This window comes from Rhagoletis zephyria, unplaced genomic scaffold (genome assembly GCF_001687245.7).
Source record: "Rhagoletis zephyria isolate East Lansing unplaced genomic scaffold, Rhagoletis_zephyria_1.1 Rzeph_scaffold_02751, whole genome shotgun sequence".
NCBI lineage: Eukaryota > Metazoa > Arthropoda > Insecta > Diptera > Tephritidae > Rhagoletis > Rhagoletis zephyria.
This window is the reverse complement of record NW_016159835.1, coordinates 29,517-41,656: the sequence shown is the minus strand read 5'-3', so window position 1 is coordinate 41,656 and position 12,140 is coordinate 29,517. Positions and strand designations below refer to the sequence as shown.

The following is a 12,140-nucleotide window of genomic DNA, read 5'->3' as shown; positions in this document are numbered from 1 at the left end:
TTTAAGAATTTTCAATTAAAATATAGGTCTTTCTCTAACAAAACCCATATAAACCCAAGATTAACAATTTGTAGAAAACTACAAAAAAGTGCAACAAAATTTCATATAATTTTTAAACTTTTTTATCGGAAGTGTTAGAATTTTTCTGAATACACAGTTTTATAGCCCAATCAATTTTAGTCTGATAATGTGCAAGTTTGGGGTGGCTAAAAGTTACCGTTGATTTTTTAGAATTTTTTTCGCGGTGTTGCGGTTTTCTTCCATATACAAATAAATTGAGTTTATTCATTATATGGAAGCCAATACGACAAAAAAATTCTAAAAAATTAACGGTAACTCGTAGCTACTTGAAATTTGCACATTATCAGACTAAAATTGCAGGGGCTAAAAAACTGTGTACTAAAACAAATTCTAACACTTCCGAGAAAAAAGTTTGAAATTTAGGTGAAATTTTGTTGCACTTTTTTGAAGTTTTCTACAAATTGTTAAACTTGGGTATATATGGGATTTGTCTGAGAATGAACTCAATTTTAATTGAAAATTCTTAAAAATAAATAAATAAACATAAGTGGCACACAATATCACTTTGAAATGGCGTGCTATAGATATGACCGATACTGTATATTCAATACCCTCTATCTGCAGTTTTAACAAAAACTACTTTGTGATGGTAGAACTCATCTGGGACGTACCTGTAATCACTGATGTTAATTCTAACTTTGCAATAATAGTAAATTAACATCAGCTTTGACAGTTAAGTCTTAGGTGGATTTTTATATCAGAATCTCATTTTTATGAAAAGTGCAGATAGAGGGTATTGAATATAAACCCTCGATATGAATTTGCATGAACTTTAAGATGCAATTGTATAAATACTCTAGATAACCCGGCTTATTCGATAACATAACTCCGGTTTATACGATATTAAAAAAATTACGATTTCAAAAAAATCGCCCAAAAATTTTGGAAAAAACTGGCTAAAACCGTTTCGGAAAAACCGAGTCAATCACCCTAATACATATGGTACATATCTATTAATGTATTTGGGTATGTAAAAAAAACTTTCGCTAGCTCAATTTAAACTTAATATTGTTTTACTCTCACTACAGTCTCACTGACGCGCGGCTGTCTTGCACCTTCCACAATTCCGCTTATGACCCTTTTACATCGTATGAGTTCTGGCCATGGTGCCACGCATTTTTGACTAACTGAAAATGCTTCGTCATAAATTGATCAATTGCAATTTACGCTGCGCTTCCAGTCTAGTTTCCAGCATTGCATACGCCGGCAAACTCACCACCAGCATAATAACCATGGTGATAATCTTGGGCGTCTCACACATTAAGCCATGCGCCGCGAAAGTCATGCCCAATCCGAGGAAACGCATTCCCTGTAAAGGACTAGTTACCTCCGTAACATGATTGGCATGATTCAATGTGATTAAGGCCATCAAGAGCGTCTCCCACATACCGTTACAGGCACCCCACGAGGCGGCCAGTACGTAAAAGAGCGCCATATCATCGCTAGAGGGCTTCCAGCTGGATAATGCAAGCAGCAGGCATGATTGAAAGAAGAAGCCGGCCACTGAAAGAAGACACGATAAAAGTTGGGGAAAAGGAGTTCATTATGATTTATTTGAAACGTAAAAGGTTCATATTTATGTAGGAAGCATTAACTTACAAATGACCACAATACGCTTGGTGTGCCGCAGCAGCATACTCAGCGTGCAGGATACTATGCATTGCATGATGCCCATGCCGACCAATGCGCCTGCAACCATGCTAATGCCCAGTGAACATGATACGAAAGCCTGAAAATTCGAAATCAAATTGATGTTTGCAATTATCAACCTTTGGATGTCGAAAGCCAAGCGTTCGTGCGTACATACCCGCAAAAAGTCGCCCAGCATATAAGCCTGCTCGGTGCCCACAAAATACGCCATCGGTCCAGCGAAGAGTAACGTATCTGTCACGCCTTTTAAGTGCACATCACGCCGAAAAGTGGCCTGTATTTTTCCACCAAAGAAAGATAATCCTACCGCAACTATTATGAACAGGAAGTACACACTTATGAGTGTAATCCCGCCACCAGTTGATCTTTCATTGATGAACTGCGTATAGATGGTTTCATTGGTTCCGTTGCCAGTGTCGTCGAAGCTATTGTCATGATACCAAACGGGACACATGTCGGCACCACAAATCCTCTCGCCGTGTTCGTTATGATAATAAAAGTCGTCGAAGTAACCCGGTATATTAGGCAAAAAACCAGTCATTGTGTAAGAATGCGATCGCACTGCCATGGCCTTTGGAAGTGGCTCAGTTAGGTTCTGTCCGGGTAATGAAGTGGCTTGTGTTTCTAATGTCACCGTCTCACCACTATCGAAACAATTCCAATCGCTGGAACTACAAGCGAGAGTGAATGACGCCAGTAAAGCGCCCAATATAATTCCCGCATCCTGAGCCACCTGGAACCAACGCGCTAAACGGCGAACCTTCTGATCGCGGTTGCAGAATAGTTTGTGCTCATCCATTACGTCCGAAACATGCGATGAACTGTGCATGCATTCGTGCTGCGAACAACTCAGCTTGCTGCCATAGTGCACAACTAGTGCAATTTTGCTTACCCACGAAGGACTATAAGTGACGCCAAGCAGCATGTATGCTGGCAGCAGCGTAAAGATGGAGGGAAACAGGTGGCATAAGAGAAATATTCCCGTCGCAACATAGCTGGTGCTAATTACTGATGTATAACCGAATTTCTGTATAAGGCGTTTGGTAAAGAGGCACATAACGGCGGAAATAAAAAAGCAACCGCTTAGCAGCAGCGAGCCGATATTTGGTCCCACATGCAGCCACTGCTCGCGTTGATGCCACACAGAATTTGAACCTTGTAGCGCAAAGAGCGGCAGCAAGACTGCACATATTAGTCCATGCGCCAGCGTTAGGCTGATGAAACTCTGGCACACTTTGTGCCGTACGTGTGGTGGAATCTTATGTCGGCAGTTACGGTTATTTAACGTAATGAGGCGTCTTATTGATGCAGCACCAATCGAACTGTTGATGGATTCACGTCGACGGGAGGCAGCCAATGCAGCTTGCACCTGATATGATGACACCGGATTGATTCGGTGAGAGCGCGTCGAAATCGGCGAGTAGGCCGCGAGGTGCTGGAATGAGATGTAGAGAAGATTTAAGTAAATGAAGTTCAAACTGTTACTTAAATACTTGAATGCAATCGCCAAAAATGTAACCTTAATGTTGTCTTTAAAGAAGACTGAGTTAAGGGCCCTGCTTCAATCGTATAAATTCTGGCAGACGGAAGATTGATTTCGCTAGATACAGCAAATGGTTCCACCTTAACCAAATTTTCTCCAATGAAACGTACTTTTTCCCACTCGACGGCTATATACATGCTTATAAATTAGCAAACTGAAAGGAAAGTGGGTGATACAAGATAGGAGAATTAAACATGGAATCTTGCATTGCTGGTTCTCTCTTTTCGTTTTTTCACCCCGGTTTTCACTATAAGGTGATGACTCAAGAATTTGAGTCCCCCACATCACTAGTCACCCATGCACTAGTCGGAACTTTGAATAATGGCCCCCAGTGGCAAATATTCTAACTTTTGATATGTCTGCGAGTAACTGGTTGCGGCGCAAGGTGATTGGTATAAAAATGCTCAATACACTTTAAACAAATAACAAAACAAATTTCAGTTGCGTCGCTATTGCTAATCTCTCATAGAATTAACGATTCACACTGGAAAATTCGTGTACAAGGTGCGACAAAAAACAAGTAATCCTAATCCGATTTTACTGATTGCTATGCAGTAGTTTTGTCTAGGAAGAAAAAGTATAAAAATTGGTATGTATATGTTGCCGGCCAATCCCGATCTTAGGACAAACTAGTTGTGCCTAGGTTAAACTAGATCAGGCGCCACAGTATTTTTGCGTAGGCGGCCTTCAATTAAACTTTTCTAATAGGTGGAAACTCCTAAAATAGTAACCTATTTTCCAAAGTAGGTCATAAGCTATCTCTGTGCCAAATTTCATGCAAATATGTTCAGTCGTTTCCGCGTATTAATTTAATTCAGCTTTTTTAACAGGCGGAAACTCTTCCAAAAAATTAGCCTATTTTTCACTGCAGGTCATAAGTTATCTGCTTGCAAAATTTCATGCAAATCCGTTCAGACGTTTCCGCGTATTAATATAATTAAACTTTTTTAGCAGATGGGAACTCTTAAAAAGAGTATTCCATTTTCCAACCTATCTCATAAGCTATCTGTGTGAAAACCTGCATTCAAATCAGTTCACTAATTTGCGCGTATTGATTTTATTAAACATTTTTAACAGGTGGCAGCTCTTAAAAAGAAGTAGCCTATTTTCCAACCTAGGTCATAAGCTATCTGTGTGCAAATTTTCATGCAAATCCGCTCAGTCGTTCCCGCATATGAAATAAATTTAACTTTTTTCCAGGTGGCAACTCTTAAAAAAAAATAGCCTATTACCCAATCTGACCCATAAGCTATCTGCGTACAAAATTTCATGGAAATCCGTTCAGTCGTTTCCGCGTGATGATTTCCCAAACATCCAAACATACAAACTTTCATTTTATAATATAACATTTATAATATTAAGTAAGAAGTAAGATTAGTAGGATGTATAAATTTGTATATTCTTTTGCGGCCTTTCAACCTCACAGCTAAATAGCATCTGAGGTTTTCCCTTCCCCAAGCAGGCATCTACTTCCTTGGGTGGTAATTTTATTTCAAGGTAAAAACTATAATCTTATTAATTGAGTAATGTTCGCATTTTCATTCAATTATCGCCGAAGGTCTAGTTATTACACTGTCTCGTTTTCATTGTTGAAAGTTAAGATGAAGCTGGTGCGGCAACACAAGTATGTAACACCAACAATAATGGGAATTGAGAACAATGGGTCTCATCGTGATAGCATTTCTGAAGAGTTTCTATGGCAAAGAGGTAGCTAATAGCTATTCTCATGGATATGCTTGAATGTATCCTCCTCAGTCCCAAGGGTTAACCAAAAGTAAGAAGCTATCAAAAATGTTTTTTTCATGCATCCCACATCAACATTAGAAAACAAAATTTGTTCAAGGACATATGGGATGACAGGATTCGAAGATATGGCAGGTGCAGCCGGCTGGACATTTGTAACTAAGTTGAATAAAACACGTTATTATACAAGAACATAAATTATTCATTTTTTAATCCATATTATTTTTAAATTCATAAATTACAGTAAATCTTGGATGAAAAATTTATTAAAATAAACAAAAGCATTAATATAGCAGTAGTGAGCAATTAAGAGTGAAACTCCATGAAGCAATGTCGATCATTGTTGATACATAGAAATATGTCGCAAGAAATGCACTTAAAACGTGTTTTTTGGTTGCATCCTTCTTTACGACAACGCATACACTTATTTTTATCAGAAACGGCGCAAATAGGTAAATGTTTATTTTTCGTTGTTCGTACATCTCTCGGCGGCAGGGGTTTTATTATTCTTTTCGCTCTTTTTTGCGGGGGTTCATCTTCTATCTCAGAAGAAGATTCTCCCCGTTCCTCTAGTATAGCATCAGCAATTAAACATTCCGCGATATACAATTTAAAATCTAGTAAGTCCATGATACTTTTTTTTTCACCGCATGCATATTTGTCTTTTTTATACATTACCCAGGAGTTGCAAGCGGCAACATCGGCAAAATGCCAAAATACCTTCAAAGGCCATTTTTTAGTGCGAGTTGCAATCCTGTAGTAAGAGACGTAGCTATCCGCTAAGTCAACTCCTCCCATGCATTGGTTGTAGCGTGAAATCGCATGTGGACAGTCAACGTTAATATACTTCCTGTGCACTTTTCCCATCGCCGAGCGGATTGAAGAGGAACCGATCCAGTGGATGTTGAAGCTATTAGTACAGATCGGCTATCCACCCATTTGACAACACACATTTTATCATCCTCTCTAACGAATTCTTCGTAGCTACCTCTTCCTTTTTTTTGATAAAGTTTTGTCGTTTGATAACTTTGATCGAAGTTCCTTCGGTACCCTGTTAAGTTGAATAGTACCTGTCGCAAATACTCCTTTATTCAACAAATGCTCGAGGATGTTTATAGAGGTAAAATAGCGGTCAATGAATACTTCACTACCTTCTCAACAAAACGTCTAGTACTGGTCGAACTCTCCAAAGCTTATCTTTTTTTTCCTCTTCGGTAACTGCCATATTGTTAACAAAATGCATGTTATTTCTCAGCTTAAAAAGTCTGTCTCTGGGAATTTGTGTGATAGCTGGGACTTTTATTTGAGGCCGATAATACATACGTATCCTTGGAAGTTTCATGCACCCCGCAACAATATGAGCGCCAACAAGCTTTTTGTATTCAGAAGGAGTTGAGTTTAAATTGTGGTTGTTTTGAAGAGCATATATGTTACTTTGTTCTGAAATCAAACTCCAGAAGCTATCGTCGAAGTACTCACAAAAATAATTAAATGGTGTCCACATCTGTCTATTCTCAACATCCCATTCAATTTCGTCGGAACACTGAAGAGAATTTGTAAAGCCTTTTGAAAACCATTTTAATTTTCGGACCTGGGTTTGCGGCAGAACTTCGGGTGTGGATGATTCTTCTTCATCTAATAATTCCGTCGTTATTTCTTCCTCAAAATCTATGCCATTTCGCTCCTTCATATCATCTTCATCATCTGACATATCCTCAATATCGCTTTCCAAGAGCATGTCAAAAATCTGCTGCTCTGTTAGTTTACTTCCCATTTTTACTAGTACGTTACAAATGTGCAGTGGGCTGGTCATGAACAAAGTTGCCAAAAATAAGGGTATTAGAATAACGTTAGTGATAAGATCTATACATTACCTTGTTTATTGTAAATCGAAGAATATATCTAAATACACTTTGGAGTTTTTCCGTTTCACGGCTTTAAAAATTTTAACTTATTTTCATTACCACTTCACAAAACTTGTTTTTAGCTCAGCTGACTACACTTATTGTGCTTTATTTTACAGTATTACCAGAATAGAGCAAAAGTTTCTGGTTTTTAATACAAACATCATGTCCAGCTAGCTTTACAAATGGTCGTCAACGCAAAAACTATTATCAAAACATTTCTACGGACATTTGAAATATGTCCAGTAGGCTGCACGTTAGGACCGAGGAGGGTATAGGAATATTCACAACTTGGCCTATATCTACGGTGACCATATTTGCAACATTCTCAAGGTAACCTTTTTATTTGGAGTTTCTCATGTTGAAAAATCCCTCATACAATCAGCAATAATTTTTTTGGCGTAGTTTATTTAAAATTACATCCACACCACGGCACGGACAGGTAATAGTACCCCTTGGCAGTGATCGGACCCTAAAAAAATTCTGTGTCCTAGAATCTGGAAAAAAATGTGGTAGATTTCAACTAAATGGCAAACTTTTTAATTAGACTTTAAAAAAATTAATTTTAGTATAATAAAGGGCAAGATTGAAGTTGCTAAAAATTGCGTTGAGTTTTGGCAATTTTTTTCCTTGATAGTGTAAAGCAGTTCCTTCTATATCAAGATATTTTTCGAATATATTTTGAGAGATTTCTACAACCTTGCGGAGTGCTGCCAGCTTTTCTTTTTATCACATCACGAAATTGCGAACAAATGTGGCACGTTCCAGAAACAGCTAATTGGGATTTGCCGATATTGACAATTCTCAAGTCAAAGTAAACAACGCCTCAGAAACCTTAGATGCACTTAAATTTGCTAATACTTTCACAAAAATCACCGTTTTTTAACATTTTCATTATTAATTATTTTTATAAATCATATATTTTGCAATTTAACTCAATAAAACCGCGTTTTCTGTCGAAAAATTGATTACTGAGTAAATTTACTATTTTACAGTTTATTTTATCCTCCCATTCGGCTTTGCTTACTTTTACTTAAGAAATTTCATTGTCGCCGGGAATGCGGAATCTTGTATTATATCATTCTGGTTTCCATACAGTGTTTAGTGTTGGACAATTTTTGCTCTTAAAATTAGGAAAATTATGTCGAGCAAAAATAAAACTACTCAAAAACGCGAATATGTGGTAGATTTCAGACCTTGAGTGGTAGATGTGGTAGATGCTCAACAAAGTGGCAGATCTACCTACACTGCCCCATGCTACAATAATTACAGGTATTGTCTTCCCAGAGAGTTTTGCTTCACATCGAAATTCGTGCTCCCTTATTTTCATTTTGACGCAGTTCAATGTTGATTCTTTTACTTTTGTTTGGTTTTGCTTTTTGTTTTCGCTCAATTTAATTTTTATAATTTTTCAAAACAAAAGAAAAAACGTAAGATCAACTACTCTACTGCTGCTACCTGTTCAATATGCTTTGCTCCGTACAGAATATTCCACGTGAAATGCGTTGAAAAAACATTTGAAAAGCTAATACAAGGGCAATTTTTTTTTTTTAGAAAATTGAACAATGATCATTAACGTCTAATTTCGATTCATATCTACTCACAAATTTCCTACGCAAAATTATAACTTCAGAAATGGTCTACATACATATGTTAAGTATAGTTTTTTTTCACCTTTCCGAAAACCACCGCTACATGGTAAGGGTGGTTTTATCCCTATTTCAAACATCTTCGATAAACTTGTATAGTTATATGTGGGCGGTATCACGCCCATTTTCCAAAATTCCATAATAATATTATTTCTTTTCAAGGGAATGTTGCTAGTATCAATTTTGTGTAAATTAGCGTCCTCAAATTTCGAAATATCGAAGTTTAAAGCATTTCTGAAATTTACCGTTATATAAAAATTAGGCATAATTTTGGTCCGATTTCAATAATTTTCAGCGTTTTGCTTTTGTATGGCAATAATCATCCCATATTTGGTCATAAGTGGGCGGTGCCACGCCCATTTTCCAAAATTTTATTATAAACGTATTTTGCGCTAAGGAATTATTGCAAATATCAATTTTGAATAAATTAGCTTCGGTATTTGCTGATTTATCGAAGATTTCGTATTTCTCCAAATTACCGTTATATGGGATGTGGGCGTGGTTATTGTCCGATTTTAAAAATTTGCAGCCATTTGATATGTTGTACTAAGGCGAACTAGCGTGCCAAGTCTGCGAGAAACTGGTGGAGTGGTTACCGCGATATACACATGTAGTCATAAGTGGGCGTGGCTACGCCCATTTTTCCAAAATTTATAATATTCTTATTTTCCGTTTAAAAATTATTGTAAGTATCAATTTGAGTGAATAGGCTTAAGCAGTTACTAAAATATCGCAGTTTTCGTATTTATGAAAACTACCGTTATATGGGAGCTAGGCGTGGTTATTGTCCGATTTTGCCCATTTTCAATACCGTCCGTCCTACGCTGAAAAGAAGTACACATACCGAGTTTCGTTATGATATCTAAAGTTTTACTCCAGTTAGACGGGCAGACTGTCACCGCTTAATCGGTTTCTTTTTTCATTCTGATCATTTATGTACACATTTGTCTATATCTATCACAATTCGTTTTGCCTGTTACAAACAACTGTTATGTGAACAAAGTTATAATACCCTTGCGCACTTGTATAAAAACTACTACTACNTTATGTGAACAAAGTTATAATACCCTTGCGCACTTGTATAAAAACTACTAGTTCATAGGCATGTCATTTTTATGAGCTACTAGGACGTCAAAATACCGAATACGGGACAAGTACGGGACATTAGAAGAAACACGGAACTTTTGGCGTTCTGTATGAAATAAATAAATTACCAGGACAATTGACGAAAAAAGAGGACTGTCCCGTATAATGCCGGAAAAATGGTCACCGTACCTATAGCCTAAAAGTATGCGCCGACATTTTTCTACGGACACACACTAATTAGAAATGTACGTTAGCACTTGTCACCACAAATTAACTTTTCTTCTACCTTCTTTTGACCCTTCGTATATAACTGAAATCCATTTTCAGTAGTGTTGGCCGTCGTAACACTTTTTCCTTCGATACGAATTTAATCCTGTTACTTGAATACATACTATGTACACTGCCCTGAAACGTTCATTCCTATACCTTTGTCTTTACCATTTAATTCTAACCAACCCACCTCCATCAATTGTTCATCCCAAACATTGTGTGTCGCTCCCGAGCTTCGGGTGCGTAACACTCGATGTCGCGTAGTCAATGAGTGTCGATGATGTTGGTGTTGGTGTTGGTGGTGATACTTGGTTAGCAGCGCAGGCGTTCCTAAGCCAAGCAGCGCTGCACCACCCACTGCAAATCCACTTAAAGTGTTCGTAGCTGTAGTAGGAGTTGTATTTGCGCCCGCACCGATGCCACCAGTTGCTGCTGCAGCACTTGTCAAATGTGAGGCTCCAACAGCAGCAGCCATGCCAAGTGTTCCTCCACCCATGCCCAAGCCAGCCATTAGGTAAGCGTTGTAGGAAGATTGCTGAGAAGAGAAATTAAATGTAAGCATATATGCACATACATGCATTCGTATATGTAGCTATATACAGAGAAAAGAGGCATACAAGTGTTCTTAGTGAGTAATATTTATACAATAGAAGAGCGCGCTTAGGTGAGAGAATAAAGACAGTACAAAGCTATGGCATGGGGAAAACATTAGGGCCATTCAGGATATTGTGGAAATGGTCTTGGATTTGCATTTGGAATTGCGTTTGCAAATTCTATGCTTGCTACCATGGCAACCTTTTGAATTTTATTGTTGTGAATTTACAAATGCGACTTTGCTATGTCGGTCATTGCGACTGTTATAGCGTCGCGAGCAAAATGGCATACTTATGCCTTTCACGGGGGATGAATTGGTAGACCATCCCATCAACTGGTATGATGCTACAGTATTTCTACTAGTAGATGCTGATGCATAGCCTAGTAATTGACACTTCGTAGAATATCGCCATGGAAAATTCCAGTCGTTAACATTGAAAAAGGAAAACTGTTCTAATACTAGTTCACAACTCGTAGCATTCCCCGGGGGGTAGTGATAGTATCCGGCAAAAACTTGTCTTACATCTAATGGATAAAATCATCGAGGAATTCGCGCTCATCTCTAACTGTTAAGATTACGTTATCTTCAAACAGGCATGCCATTGGCGGTAATCACTATCTCATCAATTTTGAAAGCTTTGCATTACTTGTAATCGATTGGGTAAGCGAAAGCCCGTTTACAGATTTTTGTAATGCATTTTTGCAATGTAGTGGGACCTGAACTTTCTTTATAAGTAAGAACCTAACAAAACAAATACAAACAAAAAACCTAAAATAAGTGGTACTATACAGTGCTGAAGTGATGAATACATATATGTAGTACTTCTATATTGCTAGTAAATTCAAAGTACATTCCCCAATATCAGAGTGTCGATATATTCAAAAAACAAAGAGAGATCCGATAAGAGAATGTACTCAAACTGACATTTTTACTTTTCAAAATTCAGGAGCCGTTTAACAAATTCTTATTGAAAAATAATTCACATGAAAAATTAACAAAAAATACAATATTTGTTTATCTGTGAGAAACACTGCAGCCGCTGTGGTGGCAGAGGATAAAGGTACCAGCACGTGCCAGTCAGTTCGCGAAATTTGCGTATCTCGGTTTATTCCGTTCGCTTTGTTTTGCTTAGTGGTAGCCCAGTTAGCTATATTTAATGTTTTGTTTCAGTGCGTGCGTATTTATTTTAAATTTTAAAGTTGACAGCAAGGAGCAAATGTCGTTGGCCTGCGAAATCTTTTTTATAATTTACTGCTACAGATTTTAATGCGTAAGTAAATTAACCCACTGTTACTTTGTTGGTATTTAAATTATGTATCTATAAGGTGACCACCTGAACATAAATCACCGGTACAGTACCGAAATTTTTCGTTCAGTACCGGGTACCTAAAGGAAGGTTTGGGTACAAGCAGATGTACTGGAATATTCAGAGGTATGTCAATTTCTGGAAAAACATCTCAGTGGGTGTCGTCCCTACGCGCGGAAGAAGTGAAACTTAATATAGAAAATTCCAAAAAGAAAGAAATGTGCGATATACATACATACGCATTTGCATATTTTCCGATATAAAAAATATATTTTTTTTTAACGAAGATAAAGATAAAGATGAAGAGGAAGAT

At 37.6% G+C, this 12,140-nt stretch overlaps 1 protein-coding gene across 5 annotated transcripts in view; it reads right to left on the bottom strand.

The window, feature by feature from the left end:
- Positions 1–626: 626 nt before the first annotated feature.
- Positions 627–12,140, bottom strand: part of LOC108367635 (protein unc-93 homolog A) — a 36,422-nt gene continuing 24,908 nt past the window's right edge. For 3 of the 5 annotated variants that reach the window (XM_017622294.1, XM_017622297.1, XM_017622298.1), the window contains exons 4-7: positions 10,117–10,461; positions 1,889–3,166; positions 1,681–1,810; positions 1,223–1,584 (exon numbers count right to left, since the gene is read on the bottom strand). In XM_017622294.1, the coding sequence (XP_017477783.1) occupies positions 1,223–1,584; positions 1,681–1,810; positions 1,889–3,166; positions 10,117–10,461 (2,115 nt within the window). Of the gene's footprint in view, positions 1,585–1,680; positions 1,811–1,888; positions 3,167–10,116; positions 10,462–12,140 lie in introns of all 5 variants that reach the window. The other 2 variants (XM_017622296.1, XM_017622299.1) reach the window with 2 other exon arrangements.